This window comes from Larimichthys crocea, chromosome XVII, assembly GCF_000972845.2.
Source record: "Larimichthys crocea isolate SSNF chromosome XVII, L_crocea_2.0, whole genome shotgun sequence".
Taxonomy (NCBI): domain Eukaryota; kingdom Metazoa; phylum Chordata; class Actinopteri; family Sciaenidae; genus Larimichthys; species Larimichthys crocea.
Genome location: NC_040027.1, coordinates 18,965,057 through 18,983,932, shown reverse-complemented (window position 1 = coordinate 18,983,932; position 18,876 = coordinate 18,965,057). Strand labels below are relative to the sequence as shown.

Genomic DNA, 18,876 nt, shown 5'->3' with positions numbered 1-18,876 from the left:
GGGACATACCTGAGCAGAGGAGAGAGGGGAAACGTGTAGTATGTGTGCTCTTTATTTACAAAATTTTAGGTTAGTGGTTGAACTATTTGCTGCAATTCCAAGACTTGAAGCTCATTCAAACAGAAAAAAATTATATATTTGTGAAAGGAGCCCGTTGACGCTATCTGTCAACAAAGCCTGTCTGTTGACATGGCCAACTCATGCAGACTGGGCTCTGTCGAGATCATTATCGGTGGTAAGAATGACTGTGTGGACTGTATTATTTTATTTCCAGCTGCAGTCCAATAAAAATGGTAGAAAAAACAGAAAGTAAAGAAGGGGATTAAGTTGAGTTAAACAGACAAACACACAGTAGATATTAAAAGAAATGAAATCGATATACACCAACCAGAAATGTTTCAATTTCCTATTGTAAAAACTCATTCTCTTCTGTTATCTCTGTTCCTATTCTTTGGGTGTCACTTTCTTTTTCTTTTTCTTTTTTGAACAGTCAGCACACACACACACACACACACACACACACACACACACACACACACACACACACTATACATGTATATCATTTACAGTACACTTAGCTTTGGCACAACCTCACACATTCACACATGCACACATGAGTCTACATTGACACATGTGATATGACGTGATAAGACTGTCCATGGAACAGTGCTGTGTGTCTGGTGATAGCCAGTATATGAAGTCATGATGAGACTGGCTTTAACTGACAGGCTAGCTGATGGTGTACGCGCAGCTCTGTCAGTCATTACACTGCCCTCCATCGCCTCTTTGCTGTCTTTCTCTCTTCTCCTCCAGTATCTTCAAGTGCCAGAAATGTGTGTTAGTGAAGAGAGAGGGACCGAGAGAGAGAGAGAGAGAGAGAGGAAGGAAACATGAAAAATGTATGCATGTTGTATGGCCGTGGTAAAGTGTGACAGCAAAGTTACAAAGAAAAAACACAAGCGAGCGACTGACGTAAGAAGAAGAACAAGGGCAGCTGAGAGAAAGGAGGGAGGATAAATTAGAATAGAGAGAGAGGAAATTATATAGAAAAATAGAAAGATGGGAGAAAAAGAGACAAAGCGAGCAAGGTAGAGATGGGGGGGTGGGGGGTTGCGGGGTGGGAGGAAGAGGATGAATAGGGTAATAATGGCTCAGTGTGAGAGCTGTTGTAGAAAAAGAGAGAACGGCTGAGTGAAGAAGAGAACAAAATGAGGCTGAGGGCACTCAGATAGAATTAGACACACCGCAGAGGTTCAGTGCGTGTGAGTGTGAGTTTGTGCGTGCAGGCAAGCTGTATTCTGTGGATGGTTACCAGATTTGTGTGTGTGTGTGTGTGTGTGTGTGTGTGTGTGTGTGTGCGCCTGTGTAAGAAAGGCCATTTTTATGTTTTTTACAAGTTTTAGGAAATGGACAAACGTAATTGCACTGAATAGCCGGCTGTGTCAGGCGAAAAGCTTGAAAGAGAAATTCTTCAAGGCTTTTTGTGAACGTGTTTGTTCTTTCACGCTTGTGTGTGTGTGTGTGTGCGAGAGATTAAGAGAGTGTAAGAGGAAGTGTGTAAGAGTGTGTGAGACCGAGCTAAATGAGAGTGTGATGGTGCTAAAAGACCAGACGATGACTGGAGTACTGCCTCCATCCTTCCACCTCTGCTGCTCACTCCTACATCACTCCACGTTCTTCTTCTCTCAGTCTCATAGAGTTGTCACTGACAGAAGTCCTCGCACGTTTAAAGGTGTTTTAATGCAGCAGAGGCTTAATGTGCTGTAAAGATGTATCATATTTGTCGTTCATTGTGTGCTTATCATCGTATGGTATGCAACACCATCATATATCCATTTCTCTCTCTTTCCATCACAGGCGGAGATTGTGAAGCGTCTCAGTGCCATCTGCGCTCAGATCATCCCTTTCCTCTCTCAAGAGGTAAGTGTCACCACTGCCAGACACACTTAAATGCAAAATATGAACACACATAATCAGGAGACAATTATTCACACCCCAGAACTTGTATCATGTTTTTTTGCATTCAGAATTATAAATAACCCAGCATAGATACAGTCGCACGGTAAGCAAGTTAAAGTCCGCGTAAAGGCAATTCCATGTTTTCTTTCAGAACACAATAGATATGTTGGAAAATAGTTGCTAAAAACATGTGAAAAGACTTTGAAAGATGTATTACTGAAATGTGGAGTTAGAGGTAGTTCCTAAAACGAGGCCACGTGACGTCACGCGGTGATAATTAGCACATCTCTGCCCCCAACGGTATAGAAGCCGTAATGGTGGTTCTGGTGGCTTAAACATATAGGGCTCAACAATACTAATAATCTAGCAGTAGAATTCTTATTGTGCTTGTTACAGTCCTAAAACGAGATCGCGTGAAGTCACGCGGTGATCATTAACATAAAATTTTGCATATTTATAACATTTGCACGGCTTTGGCCCCCACAGTCCTGGAGCTGAGAATCAGGGCCGGTCTTAGCTATGGGCAATGTGGGCGGCCGCCCAGGGCGCAGTCTCCATGGGGGGCGCCCGAGCGCCCGAAAAAGAAAAAAACCTTGCGAAGTGTTCGCCCAGGGCGCAACTGTGGCCAGGACTGGCGCTGCTGAGAATACTGCAAATTTTTAACAGATTTTGACACCTGATTTCATAAACTGGTCGTTATTTTTGATCCTTCAAATTTGGCTGGGTGGTTAATAAGACTTGCTTCTTTAGTCTGACAAACTCAGAAAACAAATTTATTTGGACTTTACATGGACTTTAAAGAGAAAATATAAATTCAGAGGTTCTTATTCATTGTAAAATGTACAAAACATAAACATTTCCAATTTATTGCAATATAATACACTAGTACTGCAACAAATGTTGGTAAGTAAAGTTTCAGTATTCTATTTTTATTTCAGTTTTTACTTGTTAATTGCTTCTGTGGGCATTTCATCCCAACCTGCCTCAATAAGTCATTCTTTTTGTTCGAAAAGCAAATAAATTAACAAATCTACTGATGTCTTGTCAAATCCCTTTAAAATCCTCATTAAACACAACGTGTGGCAAATTGAGGTAGTTATTGCACATAGGTGAGACTAGTGTGAAACACGCAGAATGAGATAGATAGAGCTCAGTCGTGTTTGTCGTTAATTATTTTGTTTGCACAATGAAATTATATCTCATAATAAAATGAGGCCACAAAGGTAACAGAATGAGAGAGTTGTTTGTCATCATAGATTCGTGAATGTAATTTGCATTAAGGCGTTATGATGAAAGCACCTTTTATCACATCAGCTAATGATGAATGTTTAGCTGATCTGAACAATTTCATGTCTCATGCTGTAAACATGTGACGTGAGCTGCATGTGTGTTTGTACCAAATGATCTATACAAGGTCCAAAAGTGCTGATATTAAAGAAATTCCCACAGGTATCAGTGTCACGAGAAACAATACAAAACTACTTGTTATTGCATTAAAGCCAACAATATAAATAGCTTATTTCAAGAATAGTATTTCATTAGTATTATTTTTTTCCCCCAAATATTCAGATGTAATTATATTTAAATAAAAACAGGAACTCTTTGCTTTATGCCTTCTTATCATTCAGCAACATTATCTCCATTTGTTTCCATTAATTGCTTCTCAAAGCTTTATTTTAAATTAAATCTGCTCAATACAACCTAAATAAGTAAAAGGAGCAAGACTATTCAAGTTAATATTAGTCTACTGTGCATGTGTGTATATGTTCGTGTGTGTGTGCATGTGTGTATATGTTCGTGTGTGTGTGTGTGTGTGTGTGTGTGTGTGTGTGTGCATGTGTGTATATGTTCGTGTGTGTACTCTTTTTGGGTGTGCGTTGGTTGTGGATTAGAGTTCAAACATGCAGACACACTTCTTTTTGTCTGAGTGTGAGTGTGCACTGATGAGTGAGCTCCCTGGAGACAGAATGGTCACAGCTCTGTCAGTTTGATCAATATTGACACTGCATGTGCATGTGTATGCATGTGTGTGTCTGTGTGTGTGTGTGTGTGTGTGCGAGCGCGCATTGTTTCCCACATGCATATTTGCGTTTGTGTGGCTGATTACATTGGGGTTTTGTGTAAACAGTGTGAGATTTTAGTCAGTGTGGCTTTGAGCGTGTGTACGTGTCTGGATATATGTAGAGTATGTGTGTTTCTGTTTGTGTGACTTTTTTGTCAGTGTTTGTGTTGTGTCAATGCACGGTTGCCCAATCCACACATTTATATTTATACACCATGTACAAGCAGAGTTTATTTGTTTTAACATCCTTTCTCAAGTTTAGTTCAAGTAAAGGTTCCTGCTGTCTTCCTGCAGTACACATTATGATTACTTTATACTGTGTGTGATGATATACAGCATGGATACTAAAGAAGTGCAACCTGTCTTTCTCTTCTTTCTATGGCACTGAATGTGTGTGTTTATATACTGTGCGTGGGTGTGTGTAGCATCAGCAACAGGTGGTCCAAGCAGTGGAGAGGGCCAAGCAGGTCACAATGGCTGAACTCAATGCCATTATCGGGGTGAGTCACCTCTATTCATCATGACAACACAAACACAAACACACATACACACACACATTAAGAGTGCTCCAACCAATCAGACACAGTGGCACTGATGACAGTCAGTTCATTCAGTTCTTTCATCACTGCTCTATAAACACTGTACGTAGATCAGCAGAATTGATCGTCAAATAGGCATTAAGGTAAACATAACTCGAGGTGTTTGCTGTAGAATCAGATGTTAATCAGGATCTCATCCAGAGTTTGGGGTGTGTTCCCGTTGTATAAACCTGAATAAACAGCAATTGCAATGTTGTGTTCTGTTTTAGTCAATTTTACTGCCAATTATGGAGGATTCAGGTTAATAATATACCGAGATGTAAGGAATCACTGCTCCCAGCAGATAGCTCATAGTTTAAATAACTGTTAGTATAGAAATATATCCACGTTAGACAGTCCAACATGCCAAATATCTGCAGATGGAGCTCAAACATGAGAGCCTTTGCTCAGTCTCTTATATGGAAGCTCTCTTTTAAATCAGGTTTAAGAAGAGAAAAGAAATCATTGATCAGATCGGTCAGTTCTAATAACACTTAGCACATGATCACCTGACCAAGAGGATACTCATGCTTGTCTGCACATGTATGTCTTTATATGTACACACACACACACACACACACACACACACACACACACACAGTGATGCTTGCCTAGACGGGGCTTTCCAGAGCTTGTCTGAGCACTGATCACATTACTGTCTACTTAAAGCCCTTTGTTCCTCCCAGCACTACAAACACTGTTGTCTCTTAAGGTGTGTGCGTGTGTGAGAGTATGTGTGTGTGTGTGTCAAACACGCCGGCTTGACAAAACAACACACAAAAACACATCATAATGCTCCCTTCAGGATAATAGCCTTTCTTTATCTGTAGCTGCTCCTTTGCTCTCCTCTCTTCCTGTCCCTCATCATCCTGTTTTTTTTTCCCGCTTTCTCTTTGTCTTCGTGTTCATTTTCCTTCTGGATTTCACCCAGAATCATCTATCCTTTTGTAATCTTTTCTTCTCTTCCTCTTAACATGGCTTCGCTCTCATTTCTCCTCTCCCATTGTTTTTTTTTTTTTGCTATGGCTTATCTTTTGCTCTCTCCTCTGCACACTTTCCCTCCCTCTTCCTGTTCTCATCTACCCTCTCTACCTATCTTCTCCCTCCTGCTCATCTAATTCTCCATCACTTTTCACTGCTTCCACCATGATTTCCCTCTGTTCCTCCCCATCATTTACTACCCGACTCAAACAATTTCTCTCCTCTCTGTATTTTCCCATGGCCTCTTCCCCCTGCCTTTCCTTCATAATAAATCCCATTCATCGCCTCACTCTTTTCACCGTTTCTCTGTCGTCTTGGTTTCCATCTCTGCTTACTTTCCTCTCCCTGTGTATCCTGATCATTTAATTTCCATCTCCCTCCTTTCTTTTCCCTGTCTTGTCCTTGGTGTCCATCTTTCTCACCCTTTAATCCACTAATCTCTTTAACATCCTATCTTCCTTCATCTTATTTTCGTCTCTCACTGTTGAGCTCTCCATGTGGATTTGATTTCATTTAACTTCCTCCCTTTCTCCTATCTCTCTTCACCTCCCTATTCTAAGCACAACTCCCACTCCCTCTAATGTTTTTTTTTCTTCCTACTTCTTTGTTCCTGACACTTTCTCCTTCTTTTTTTTCTACCATTTTCTTCTTTTTCCCATGTTTTCTAACCACCCAACCTCTTGTATGACACCATCCCTTTCCAACCCCTCCCTCCCCTCTCCCCCCTTTCCCTGTGGCCACAGCAGCAGCAGCTCCAGCACCTGTCTCACCATGCCCCTGGCATTCCCCTAACGCCACACCCATCAGGCCTGTCCCTGGGCGCGGGGGGCTCAGGGCTTCTTGCGCTGACCGGAGCCCTGGGGGTCTCGGCCCACCTTGCCTCCAAAGATGAACGCAACCACCTTGACCCTGAACATCTCAGAGGTAAAGAACCGCAGACTTTTAATGTTTCATTTTGTCTCTAAAAAAAGATTGAAAGGTTCTGCGGGTGGTCTTCAAATTCAGCTGGTGTGACTGACATCTACACACTTAAGCTGACTAATAAAATTCATAACACCAAATGATACATTAAGAAACCGTGCCTCTTAAGATAGAGAAGATGGATCATCTTTTGTGATTTTGCAACTTAGAGTCAGTGGCAGTCTGCTGTACAAGCCAGTAGAGCTAATGTTTAAAGACCCAAAGTTCATAGCAATAATTTTTCTGATTGTTTTGGAGAAACATTATGGCATTTAGAATTTGTATATAATACAGATGGTTTAGCCTTTGGAGCCCAAAAGTTTATCATAGTTGCAGTGAAAATCAGTGTGTTTGCTTTCGTTTCAGTTCAGTGTGCACAAAGGTTTTCATTACTGGCAGTCAATTACACTATTGCACATTTTGAGAAGATATTTAGCAAGTTCAATACAAGCAGGGTAGAGTAATCATTTAGAATGAAACCACCAGATATCGCACATGCAAGAATTATTGCTATCTTTGCAAAATGTTTGTATTCATGCATATCCGTGCGTGCATTTGTTTCAATTAAATGTGTTTCATACTAGACTAGGCACAAAGCAGCAGTGAGAGAAACTCCAACAACAGCTACAGAATAAAAAAATAGAACATCTTATCATCTTAGACCAGATAAAACGTGAAACGACACTATACATCATTTGTGGCAGGCTCATGTGTAACTTGTACAGCAAGTAACCTTCTGGACTGAATTTGAACTTCCTTGTTTAGATTGCTGTCATAATATGGACAAATGTATTCATGGCACTTGAGTAAGCGTAGCAGAAACGGTTTCTCCCAACGAACTTTCATTCACCCCGATGGAATATCTTATCTTTGCGCTCTGTTTCAGGCACCAAGCCAAGAGAGACTTTCTCATGAATAAAACGAGAGCTAGAAAGGAAAAAAAATGAGTGAGACTAGAAAGGGAGAGAGATAGAAAGATCAATGTTCATATCGGGGTGTTAAGCATCTGTGTGATAGCTTATGCATGTCTGCAGCTGTGTGTGTTTCTGTTCTTACATATGAGAGGAAGAATGAGTGAAAAGATAGTGAGCATTGAAAGAGGCAGCAGGGGAAGACAGCGAGCTTTGTCTGGTTGGAAAAGAGAGAGGGAAAGATAGAGAGGAGACTGGAATTGTGCACAATAGCGGGTCTGTATCTTTATTACAGAGGAGCCATCGTAGTTCAGCCTAACCTTGGCTGACTGGGGGACTGTTGTTATTATTATTATCAGGACTGACGTCAAACTTTCTCTCTTTTCCCCTTTACTCTTCTCTCTCTTACTCTCTCTTTTTTCTCTACTCTGTTCTCTTTCCTTACCTTTCTCCGCCCCATCCCAGAGGGAGCACCCAGCAGGGTGAGTAGTTGTGTAGTGTGTTCTGTATATGTGTGTGTGTGTGTGTGTGTTTGCATGTGACAGTGACAAACTGAGGGAAATGGAGACGCACTGTAAAGTGGCCTCTAAAAAAAGGCTGCGTGCTGCTGGAGCTTAGCCAGGAGTAGCACAGCTCAACACTAGCACAATAGCCGCTGAGCACTATCAACCTTGAGCTTCTCAAGGTTTTCTACATCACACTAACATCTGAGCTCACAGCATTTCGCTGTTTTCCGGAAGAAAGTACAAACCGAGTGAATGGATGAAGAAGCAACTGCTTGTTTATCGGCATCGCACATGTTCTGGTAATCTACAAGACTTACAGAACAAGTGAAAGGATTAAATCCCAGACTGCCCAAAACACAGCAGTTAGTGTCTGTAGAAACGAGCAATGATTGAAAATGTTAACTTGAGTGTACTATGCATCCAGTATATAAAATGTCAACTACAGAAGGGCCCAAATATTTCATAACAGATCACACCACTGAGATCCATTTAGAAAGATGTTTCCCAACAGAACCTGCTCTGTTGTATCGTTAGTTAATATTTGGTGTGGAATTGCACAACTGCGAGTACTGAAGGAAAGGTGAGGACCACAGAGGGGGAAAGAAACCTATTTAAATAAGTCCCTTGTGTTAACTCTTTTAACTAGAATCATCGCTGTTTTGTTTTCAGATATGCGTATTCTTATCTCTTATACTACTAGTGAAACCGCGCATTTGTAGGTACAGTAAACAGGGAAACAGTGATGAGTTTGCAGTTTGTCTTTTGTTGTCTCTCTTCTAACATGATTGCATGTTGCTATCATACAGATTTGTACATTAATGTGACTTTTCGGATTAGATCTTGCATCTCTGGAGAGGTGTTTGGTTGATTTGTTCAGTAATACACACCAAGTTGTCTTGTAATTAAGTGTAAAGGTGAGATGTGACAGGATGCTGACTCAGGGTACCTGAGTTGATGGTAAAACAACAACAAACCAAATCCATCATTGGAAAATTGAGTAAATGTAACATGCAGTGAAACATGAGGTGTTTGCCTCACAGGTTTTGCACACATTTTTATGTCACTGTAGTTGGAAGTCCCTGTTAATCGCCTAGAGAATTAATGCAGTACAAATAGGCTGATTGAAATTCAGTGGATGTCTATGGTTTGTCCTATTCTCTCTGGCTGCTTTATGGAAGCCGTGTGAACACTCCCTTACTGTACCGACTGCAATGGACAGCTGGCCTTCATCAGTGTAACTGTTGATAAGAGAGAGGGGGAGAGAGAGAGAGTTGGGGGGGTTAGGAGGAGGTGGAGAGTGAAATTGGAAAAAGAAAAAGAGAGAGAGACTAAAAAGAGGAAGAAAAAAAAACAAGAAAAATAGGGAGGGAAAGGTTGTTAAAAAATACCAGCAAGTCTTTGTTCTGGCTTTTATGGCGAAATGAAAATGATTTAAGAGCGCTACTGACTTAACTTTCCCTCCCTCTCTCTCTCTCTCTATCCGCAATGAAACCCTTAGCATAATTTAATTGCTAAACACACATTTGATTGTTAAGCACCAGGAAAATATTTCTCTTATGAGTTGAGGTTTGTACTGAACTTAGCCAAGCATTACAGCGTTAGGGAGGGGAGGGGAGGGAGAGATTCATATCAATTGGCATTTGTCAGAGGACCCCGCACCAGTAAAACATGTCGGAATCTTAAATGGAGGGGAAAGAAGGGACAGCGAGAGGAAGTCAGGAGAAGAGGGAAGAAGGCGGTGGAGGAGGAGAAGAAGAAAGAAGAGAGGGAAGTTTGTTGAGCTGCACTGAGGTCCATTGTGTGGTTTTCTCCTCTCTTCTGTCCAGCGCTCCTTCCTGACGGCCCCGTGGGCTCCTTCCTGTGTGACTCATTGGTGTGTTAAACCCTCACTGTTCTTGTCCTCCCCACAGGGGGGGACAGAGAATGACAAGTGGCCCTCACCAAACCCCTGGCCCCTGCCCCAACCTAAAAACAACACAATGCTCTGATTGGCCTTTCAGAGTGCTGAGCATCAGGCCAGGCTCTATTGTAAATATGCCTGCACAGCTTTATTGCCCAATAATGAGAGTCATATTTTACATGAGGGCTGGTGTGTCGAGGGGAGAGTACTAATTAGCTGTATAGGCTGTCTTGTGTGCTTCCATGGCTACGTCTTAACCCATGCTTACGTCTGCTGTTCTTGCTGTGTGTATGTGTGTGTGTGTATGTATAACGTTATGTGTGTTTTTATTGGATGTTTCTGTTAATGTTTGTGTGTCAGCTCAGTGTGCTTTTCCCTGTCTTTACCTGAGCTTATATCTGCAGAGTGATTGTGTGTGTACTTTGTGTTTTATGTCATTGTACAATGCTGGGTGTGTGAAATGATGTCTTTAGTTACCTGCTTTTTACATTTCGTGTATCTCTCGATGGCTTCACCCAAGCTTTTGTCACATGTCTTTGCTGTGGTAGTATCAGGAAGCGTTTGTGTGTTCATACTTTTTTTTGTGTCCTTGTCTTTCTCCAGAGTAAGTCAGTGTCATCAACAGACAGTCAGCCCCCTGAGGAACGCCAGGGCCCATCAGGAGGTTACTCCTCCTCACAAGGAGGAGCTGAGGCAAAGAGGAGGCGCTGTGATGACAAAGAGTCCCTTGCCCCACACTCCTATGTATGTGTTTCTGTATGTCCTTGTCCTCATAGGATGAGATAAATTGAACTTAAGTTGAGTAGTTGTAGCAGCACACGTAGAAAAAAAGAAATGTAAATAAACAGTAACTTTCTAAACACCACAGATGAGGTTACAAAGAGTACGTGCAACCGTATGGTTGTGTGTGTGTGTGTGTGTGTGTGTGTGTGTGTGTGTGTGACATTAGAGGCCACACAGGGGTCGGGGGGGCCCCTGGCCAATTAGACTCTTGTGTTTGGTTTGGATGGGTCCACTGGGGAAGAGCAGGGAAGCCATAGGCGATGTAATGCCAGAAGAGAGACAGCCAAGGCAGATAGCTGTAATGAATTAGATGGCTGTGCGTTTGCAGTCTGGAGGATTGATTGACACTGGGAGTCTGTCTGTGTAAGATGGCCTCCAGCTAAATCAGTTTGGCATCCGCAACAACAGTCCAAATATTCCCATTAGTCCAGAGCAAGAACAAGCACAGTTAGTTTCCACTTTCTTAATGTTTTTCCTCTCTTTCTGTCTGTCGAGCAGCATTACAGCTCCCATTTCTCTCTGTTTGCCTTTTGCTCTTCTGTAGCTCTCTCTGTCTCTTTATCACCGTCTCTCAATTTCTCTACTCTTCCCACTTCGCTCTTTCTTCTTCCTGTTTTCTTTCCAATTTCATTCCATCTCTCATTTATAATTTTCTCCTCTTACTTTCTTCTCTTTCCCCTTTTTCTCTCTCTCGCTAGTCTCTTTCTGTATTTTTGTTCTAGGAATAGACTGTAGACATAGCCCTTTCTCAGCTCTGTATAATTAGGTACTGATGTCACTCCACACTGATGTCAATAGGAATATCAGGCCATGATCACATCAAAGCTCTGTTGCCATGGTGACTAAGTGCCATCGTTCTCACCCCAGAAAAAGAGAGCGAGAGATGGCTAGACGGAAAGCGAAAATGTGCCGTGGATGGCGAAAGAGCAACAGTGCGTGTGTATATGAATGAGAGAGAGATCGAAATAGTGCGTGTATGAAGAGGATGTTCGGTGAGAATATATGGTATATAGTATCTCTGTGTTAAATGTTGCATGGTGGACAGCCAGTGGAAGGAAGCAAAAGGAGCCAGTGATATTGATGTATCGATCTGTGTGTGGACTTGTGTGTGTGTTTCCATCTTTATTATTAAAGTTGTCTATATACACATACACTGTATGTCAGTGCGGGTGATAGAGAGAAAAACGATAATAAAACAGCCGTCTTATCTTTGCTCCTCAGGACAGTGATGGAGACAAGAGTGAAGACAATCTCGTTGTGGACGTCTCCAACGAAGTAAGTTGTCTATAAATGATTTTTGACGTCCTCACACTTGAAGTTTTATGTTAATGCATCACATGACTTACACATATGAAATTGGTCGCTTGCAGTGATAAACCCACAGATTGTCGCCTGACTCTGCTCTACAGACTTTCCGCTCATTGTTTTGTTTTTTTCACAGCCCCCAATTTTACTGTTTTTGTTCAGTTTTGCCGCTCTTATCAGAGTGTTCAGCTGCAACAGGCAGATGTTTTCAGTGAAAACAATTCTCAGAAACCCACTGTATGCTACCTTCTCAGCGCCAGACAAACAAAGTTTACAGCAAGCCTGTGAGCACAGTGGAGCATGCTGATACCTACTGAAGAGCCAGATATTCCCCTCAGGAGTTGATGGAGACCAAAACAGAGATAAAAGGACAATAAATATGGAATTTACATATGCAAAGCCAGAGACATGACTCAAAATGACTGCTAGTTTTGCTTAGTATCTGCTTAACAGACTTTGCCTCAGAGATGAAAATGAAACATGTATACTGTTTAACTGTTTCCTTCAATTCCTTAGCAAGTGAATCTGGCAGAAAATTATTATTCAGAACATGAATGTGTGTTGGTAGCTCACCTGAAATCCAAATGATACTCGATTATTCAATAGAGAAAGTAACCCAGGTTATTAATGGGCCAACCTTCCAGAAACTTCATACACTGGTGACCACACTCATGAAAGTCATACATCTCACAGAAATTTCCCAGCACAAAATAGTTAATAGTTTCTTCTGACCTCTTCAAATTAATATTCCACCTTTACCACCAATGTTTACAATTTTCCATCTTCACTATGGAAAATATCTAACTCACTCACAGAACTCACACTTCACTCTCTCTCCCACACACTTCCTCACAGCTACGTCCTTGTGCAAGAGCTGTACATTCCTGTTACAGAAAATATCTTTGATTTCCTTACAAAGCCACAAGTTACAAGCCGCCTTTATCCGACAGAAGCGCTCTGACTCTGTGTTCGAGCCCACACATGAATAAAGCATGAATCTAGCATTGGGAGGAGCAGTGTTGCTCGCAGGAATAACTATAGATGTACTTGCAATGGCTTGGAAAGCACCCCTTGTCCTCTGCATAACCCCGTCTGTCTGGCTGTCGATAATTTAATTTAACACACATATCTAGTTATATGCATGCTCGTGAGCGTATGTGTGTGTGTGAACTCATTTTATTTTGATTTTACCAGACCAAAAGTATTGCTTTGTTTTAGTGTCCTTGGTATTTTATAAAAGAGGGTTGCTCTTTTTTTTTCTTTTTTTTAATCAATTTTTCTGTTTTGACTTTTTCGAGATGGTCAGTTTAATTTGTGCCTCATTTAATTTGAGTCTAAATTTGAGTATTTTGACTTGGATAAAGAAAATGTGTTCAGACTCATTATTCACACATTTACTATTGCATATGATTGGGAAATTGTCTGAAGAATAAGCATAATCTGCACCATAAGACTTTTAGGAGATTTTTATTATTCTTATTGCTGGCCTTTGATTATAATTTTAGTTCATACATCCCAAATGTTACTCATCAACAGAGCTGAAACTAACATTTATTTTTATTACTGAATATTTTTCAGATTTATAGATGAATCTTTTGGACTGTAAAATGTCACAAAGTGGTTGATTTGTTGGGGAAAAAAATCATTTCAGTGAAGATAAAGAAAAGCAGTAAATTATCACATTGCACGTTTGTGATTTTTTTTTTTGTCTTTTTTTTTACTTAAATGCATCAATTACCAAAACGCCTGCAGATTATCCCCATTGTCTAATGATCAACAAATCAAGTAATCCTTTCAGCTCCACACTCAGACACAAACACACAATATTGTATTTCAGTTTTTGTTTTGCTTGCTGGATTGCTTGTCTTAATGTCACTCATCTATAGTAGCCCTAGTTTGTATGTGTACTGTGTCTGGATCTGTGAAATGGATCTGTGAAAGAGTCAGCAGGTAAGTAGCTAGTTCAGCTTTCCGCTGCAGTTTCCTTGTAAATAGGAAGAGCTCCTATGTAAGCTCATTATCGGCCGCTGTGTTGTGAACTGTGTCTATCCAAACACACACACACACACATTCATTTGCACACACATTCGCAAATACTTGGTCTACCTATCTCTTTTCATCTACCTCTTCTATGTATATTTTTGTTCTCTTTCCAGCCTCGTGAAGCCTCTGTTCTTCCATGTCTCCACTGTCTCTTTTTATTTCACTCCTTTCCTTCTCTTCTCACCCCGCTCCACCTCCCCTTCTTTTTCTCCTCCCTTCTCTCATTAGATAACTGCAGTCTGGTTCATGTAATATATGCAAAGCCGTTTATGCCCCTGGAATATTTTAGTTCTTTAAATACTTCACGCAGTGTACCAAAATATGTTTTATCTAAGCTGTCTGTATTTTGATATTGCACACAAAAGCGGAACTGGTCTCTTGTGTGATTTGGAAACTAGTACAAAAAAAAAAAAAAAAAAAAAAAAAAAAAAAGTGACAAATGTGGGTAATGGCAGAAAAAGGATGGGAAATTCTCTGCTGAATGGTGTGTGTTTTACAGATATATGCAAGCCTGTGTCTATGTATTTACCCATGAGTGTGTACATACCATGTAAATGTCTATGTGTGTGTTGTTTGAGTAGATGATTGTGTGCGTGTGTGTGTGTGTGTGTGTGTGTGTGTGTGTGTGTGTAAGCACTACAATGTCTGTGCTGATCACTGTGACCCAGTGAGAAGTGCTTACTCCAGCACTCTGTTCTGGAGGAGGCAGCGCTGGCTCAACAGTGAATGTAGTGATGAAAGCAGCTGTAACAGCAACATTATCTCCAGGTCCACACACTACTGTACTAGTGACAGTGACAATCTCTACTGTTTCATGTAAATGTTCCCTGAGCTCTGAGCTCTTTTACAAATCACAATGCAGCCTGACACTTGAGGTTATGTTTTATCCATTAAGTGAGAAAGTGCAGCATTTTACGTTTAAGTAAGTGTATTTTGAGACTCTATAACAAACTGCTGGCACACAGAAGAGATGTGTTTGTGTTTTGTAAAAGAAGCAGCAGCAGTTTTTTTGACTTAAATAGAAGATCAAAGTAGAGAAAGGGCAGTTATGATAAATAGGGATGTACCCACAGTGGCTAAAAATATAAGACAACAAAATTATTCTAAGGAAAAAGACAATAAGTGGGTGTTCAGTCTGCCTTAAAAATGTACAGGGCTGCATTAGTGGGGGCTTGCTGTCTCAGCTGAGACAATGAAATATGATGCAGGAGGAGTTCCATCTGGAAGGTTTCACCAAAAACAGTGCATAGTGGTTTTATGATATTACGAGGAAGGGAAGTTATCACGGTGGCCTTGCTGGATGATTGTCACATTAAGACAGGGTCAATGTCTCTCAGAAGCAATAGACACTTCTGTAGGTGACAAAGCATAGGATATGCAGTGCCCTAACACTGTAGTAAAATCCTGTAAATTGGACAACCAGATAGGAAGCACTATATGACCCTCTGAGACTGGAAAGATAAGTTTTTCTCTGTATCTCTCTTTATCAATCAGGAGCCAAACTCTCCTGCGGGTAGCCCTCCTCATTCCCCCCATGGGAATGGGTTAGACCGGGCTCCTACCCTTAGGAAAGAGCTCCCGGGCTCCTCAAGCACAGGAGAGGCCCCCTCCACCCCAAACCCCCGCAGCCCCACCCCAGGCAAAGCAAAGGACCCTGCACAGGTAAGATAGATAGATTCTCAGGGAGTTTCTGCACTCTGCTGACTGGGAGTGTTCTGCTATATCCTTTATGCTAATAGATTACTGTAATTTTCAACAAGTTTCATGAGACTGAAGATGTTCAGCCCCTTTTGTAACAAAATAGTATTTTTTTCACTTTGTACTTTTATTGCCATATTTATGGTGTTTTGCTTAGACACTTAAAACTCCACTACAATCCCGAATTATTGAACAGTAACTAATCCTTGTCCTATTAAACTGCGACTACATGGATGTCTAGTTCAATTAGCTGTGCCTCTTTTATTGATATTAGCCAGTCATAGTCACTTTAGTCATAGTCCTTCTGGAAGTTAGTGTAATACAGATCAGCCATGTGTTTTATTTGTTACATTTCTTGTCTGACTTCTCTACAGATGGATAAGTCCCAGTCTCCATTATCCAAGTCTGGCACCCCATCCCCGTCCCACCGTGAGGCCCTTACCCCTGGAGCACCTGGAGCTCCAGGAGCCCCGGGAGCCCCTGGTCCCAGTACCTCCTGCCTTCGTCTGGTCAGCAAAGCAGCATCCAGTGCAGACCCCCTTGGTGAGACTGATGCAATTTGAAAAATTATATTAAAATAGTTTGGATATTTTAACTGCTGCATACTAAACATTTTGTAATGTGATTAAACATTAGTTTTTGGTTTAGAAAACAATTACATCACTCATTACTTTCTAATTTAACTGCTCAACTACAGGTCATATTTTTTTTTTTTTAAAGTAAACTGTATTAGCCGTAACAAACAGCTCTTTGGCTTTCATGACTTGGATGAGATTTGCACCCAGTCTACCTCTGCCTTTCATGCCAGATATCCTCTTGTCCCTCCGTGTTTTTCCATTACCTAATTGTTCATGCAGTGACATTACTGTTGCCTTGTAATTAACCGGTGTGATTAGAGCAAAGTTAAACAAAACAAATGTCTATAGGACTTTTCAATGTTCAAACCATAAGAGGATGAAATCCCCCTGACTGTTACCATTGTGCTCTTTATCACTATCTGTTCCTCTGTGGACAGCAGTGAAGACTATTGTTGTGCTTGGCAGCTCCCTGATCTCAAACTTTGTTGGTGTACAAACTAATAAAGTCTAATAAAAGTAAGAATTTCTATTCTAAGCCCCTCTGTGACTGTGCTTGTGTGCTATGTATTGTTTCCCCTCTTTATTTCCATCCTTCAAACCCTCTTTCCTCTTTTCCCTCTCTCCCCAGCTCTCCGCAGTCCCATGTCTGTGCCCCCCGGTTCATACCCGGCTCATTTTGGCGTGGTGTCCCATGCAGGACTGAATGGAGAGCTGGCCAGCCCAGGAGGTTTCGGTGGGGCTCTAACTCTCTCCCCACAAATCAGCGCAGCGGCCAACGCATACTCCCGAAGCCCCATGGTGAGTAAAGGCCAAATTATTCTTCCCTGTCAAGGTTTGATTTATAGTTCAGCATCAGATCTAACCCTCTGACTGTCATAGCACTTAGATGAATGTGTTCTACGTTATCAGGTAGTGTTGCGCATTCATTATATACTCAACGTTATTATGTCCAGCATCAGAAACACAAAGGATTCCTAACAGTCCAGTCACAGTTTTTACATTTTCTGGTACCCTGTGTAGCTTTGACATGTTTGATGATGTGCAAGCCAGCTGTTGTGGACCGTTGTGGTTTAATGCAGCTACAGTATGTAGCCTCGGCACGTAGGTCCCACAAGACTTCAACATAATTCAGCCTTAAGGCAGGATGCTCACTGCAGTGCCCCGTTCACCGCCCTGTCATCAGTTTAGGGAATGACAGTATGCTCACAGCATCACATATTAGTGTCAGCACACTCACACGCTTCAGCACATTTATTTTTTTTGTTACGTCCTCGTCACCTCATTGCTTTAATTCATATTATAGTAGAATGATTTAGTCTTTGTTGTATTGTTATTGTCATTAAATTACACTTTCCCTTTTATACCAGTACACCTCTTTTTAAAAAGTAGATTTCAATTTTCAGTTTGAATTAATTTGCAATTTGTTTGTCTGTACCTTCCGCACAATTTTAATGAATGTTATCAAGCTGGTGCATTTTTTTTAAAGTTAGTCCTTTGTCAAGATGTTAATTGGTTGTCTGTTCTTGTCCCCACCAGGTGGCATATGACTCTCGGTCTCACCTGAGGGCCCCGGGGCTTTCCTCCTCTTTGCCTGGTTCCTCTGGTGGCAAGCCGTAAGTTTGTTACATGGTTGCGTACACAGAGAGATTTAGATAAATATATAGATAGATAGAGTTCTACTCCAGCTTGCATGCAACGTGAACCTGTGATCCAGTATGGGATAAAATCTGAATGCATCTGATACATTGTCAATTTGTAAAGTGCACACTGTTGATATTATAATTCTGGAATAAAAATTGGGTGCTCTCTCCGTTTGATAGACATATTTAAAGCATTTTACTGTACATAGCTAGTGTGGATGCTTGTATTATTTTCCCCAGTTGCACAGGGCAGTTAAACGGTTAACTTTCTTTTCTATTAATAGTGATTGATTAAAAAAAAGAGATCTGAAAACTGAGCAGGATAATTATGTCAGGCTAAGAAAATAGTTAGATACAGACGATTGCACATACTTTAGTCAAAACTTGGTCCATGATCATTTGAAAATATTTGGATTGGAAAGGAATCCAAATGAGCAGTACTTCATCCAGGCTGCTCTTTTTAGTTTTTTTTCTGTATACTCAGGGCTTTTCATGGCTGCACATTAACCCTGACTCTTTAACCATTGGAAGCCTTGAATACCATAGATACCGTGGAAGTGTCTACAATCAACATTCACACATGGCTTTGCTGATGGAGGAATAGTGTTGTTTTTGTCATTTGTTGCAGAGGAGCAATTCATTCTCGCTGTGCTAATTTGAAATCATAAAACAGCCTTGGCTTCCAACCACTACAGTATTGATCGGCCATTAGCAATGCCACACTGACTCTGCCCTGTAACACAATCTGCCATTATGCATTCCCACCCACAGCTACAGTGGGCCAAGTAATTGCCAGTATTAAGGCAAATATTACTGGAGTCCCGAAGCCATTATACTGTCATCAGTTTTCACAATTTGCAGACTGACTTGTGTGGCTGTTTGTACATTATGTATATTTACCTGTAGCTCATCTGCTTCACTTGCTTATTGAATGATTGATTCTGTCATATTTAGCCCATCTGTACAATCCTT

At 41.1% G+C, this 18,876-nt stretch overlaps 1 protein-coding gene across 4 annotated transcripts in view; it reads left to right on the top strand.

Annotated features, from left to right (window-relative positions):
- tle2b (TLE family member 2, transcriptional corepressor b) overlaps window positions 1-18,876 on the top strand; it is a 73,061-nt gene that overhangs the window by 45,525 nt on the left and 8,660 nt on the right. For 2 of the 4 annotated variants that reach the window (XM_019274355.2, XM_027290322.1), the window contains 10 exons: window positions 1,858-1,920; window positions 4,447-4,521; window positions 6,324-6,504; window positions 7,917-7,933; window positions 10,461-10,601; window positions 11,862-11,915; window positions 15,483-15,650; window positions 16,061-16,229; window positions 16,893-17,062; window positions 17,801-17,877. In XM_019274355.2, coding sequence (XP_019129900.2) covers window positions 1,858-1,920; window positions 4,447-4,521; window positions 6,324-6,504; window positions 7,917-7,933; window positions 10,461-10,601; window positions 11,862-11,915; window positions 15,483-15,650; window positions 16,061-16,229; window positions 16,893-17,062; window positions 17,801-17,877 — 1,115 coding nt within the window. Of the gene's footprint in view, window positions 1-895; window positions 1,009-1,857; window positions 1,921-4,446; window positions 4,522-6,323; window positions 6,505-7,916; window positions 7,934-10,460; window positions 10,602-11,861; window positions 11,916-15,482; window positions 15,651-16,060; window positions 16,230-16,892; window positions 17,063-17,800; window positions 17,878-18,876 lie in introns of those variants that run through there. The other 2 variants (XM_027290321.1, XM_019274356.2) reach the window with 2 other exon arrangements.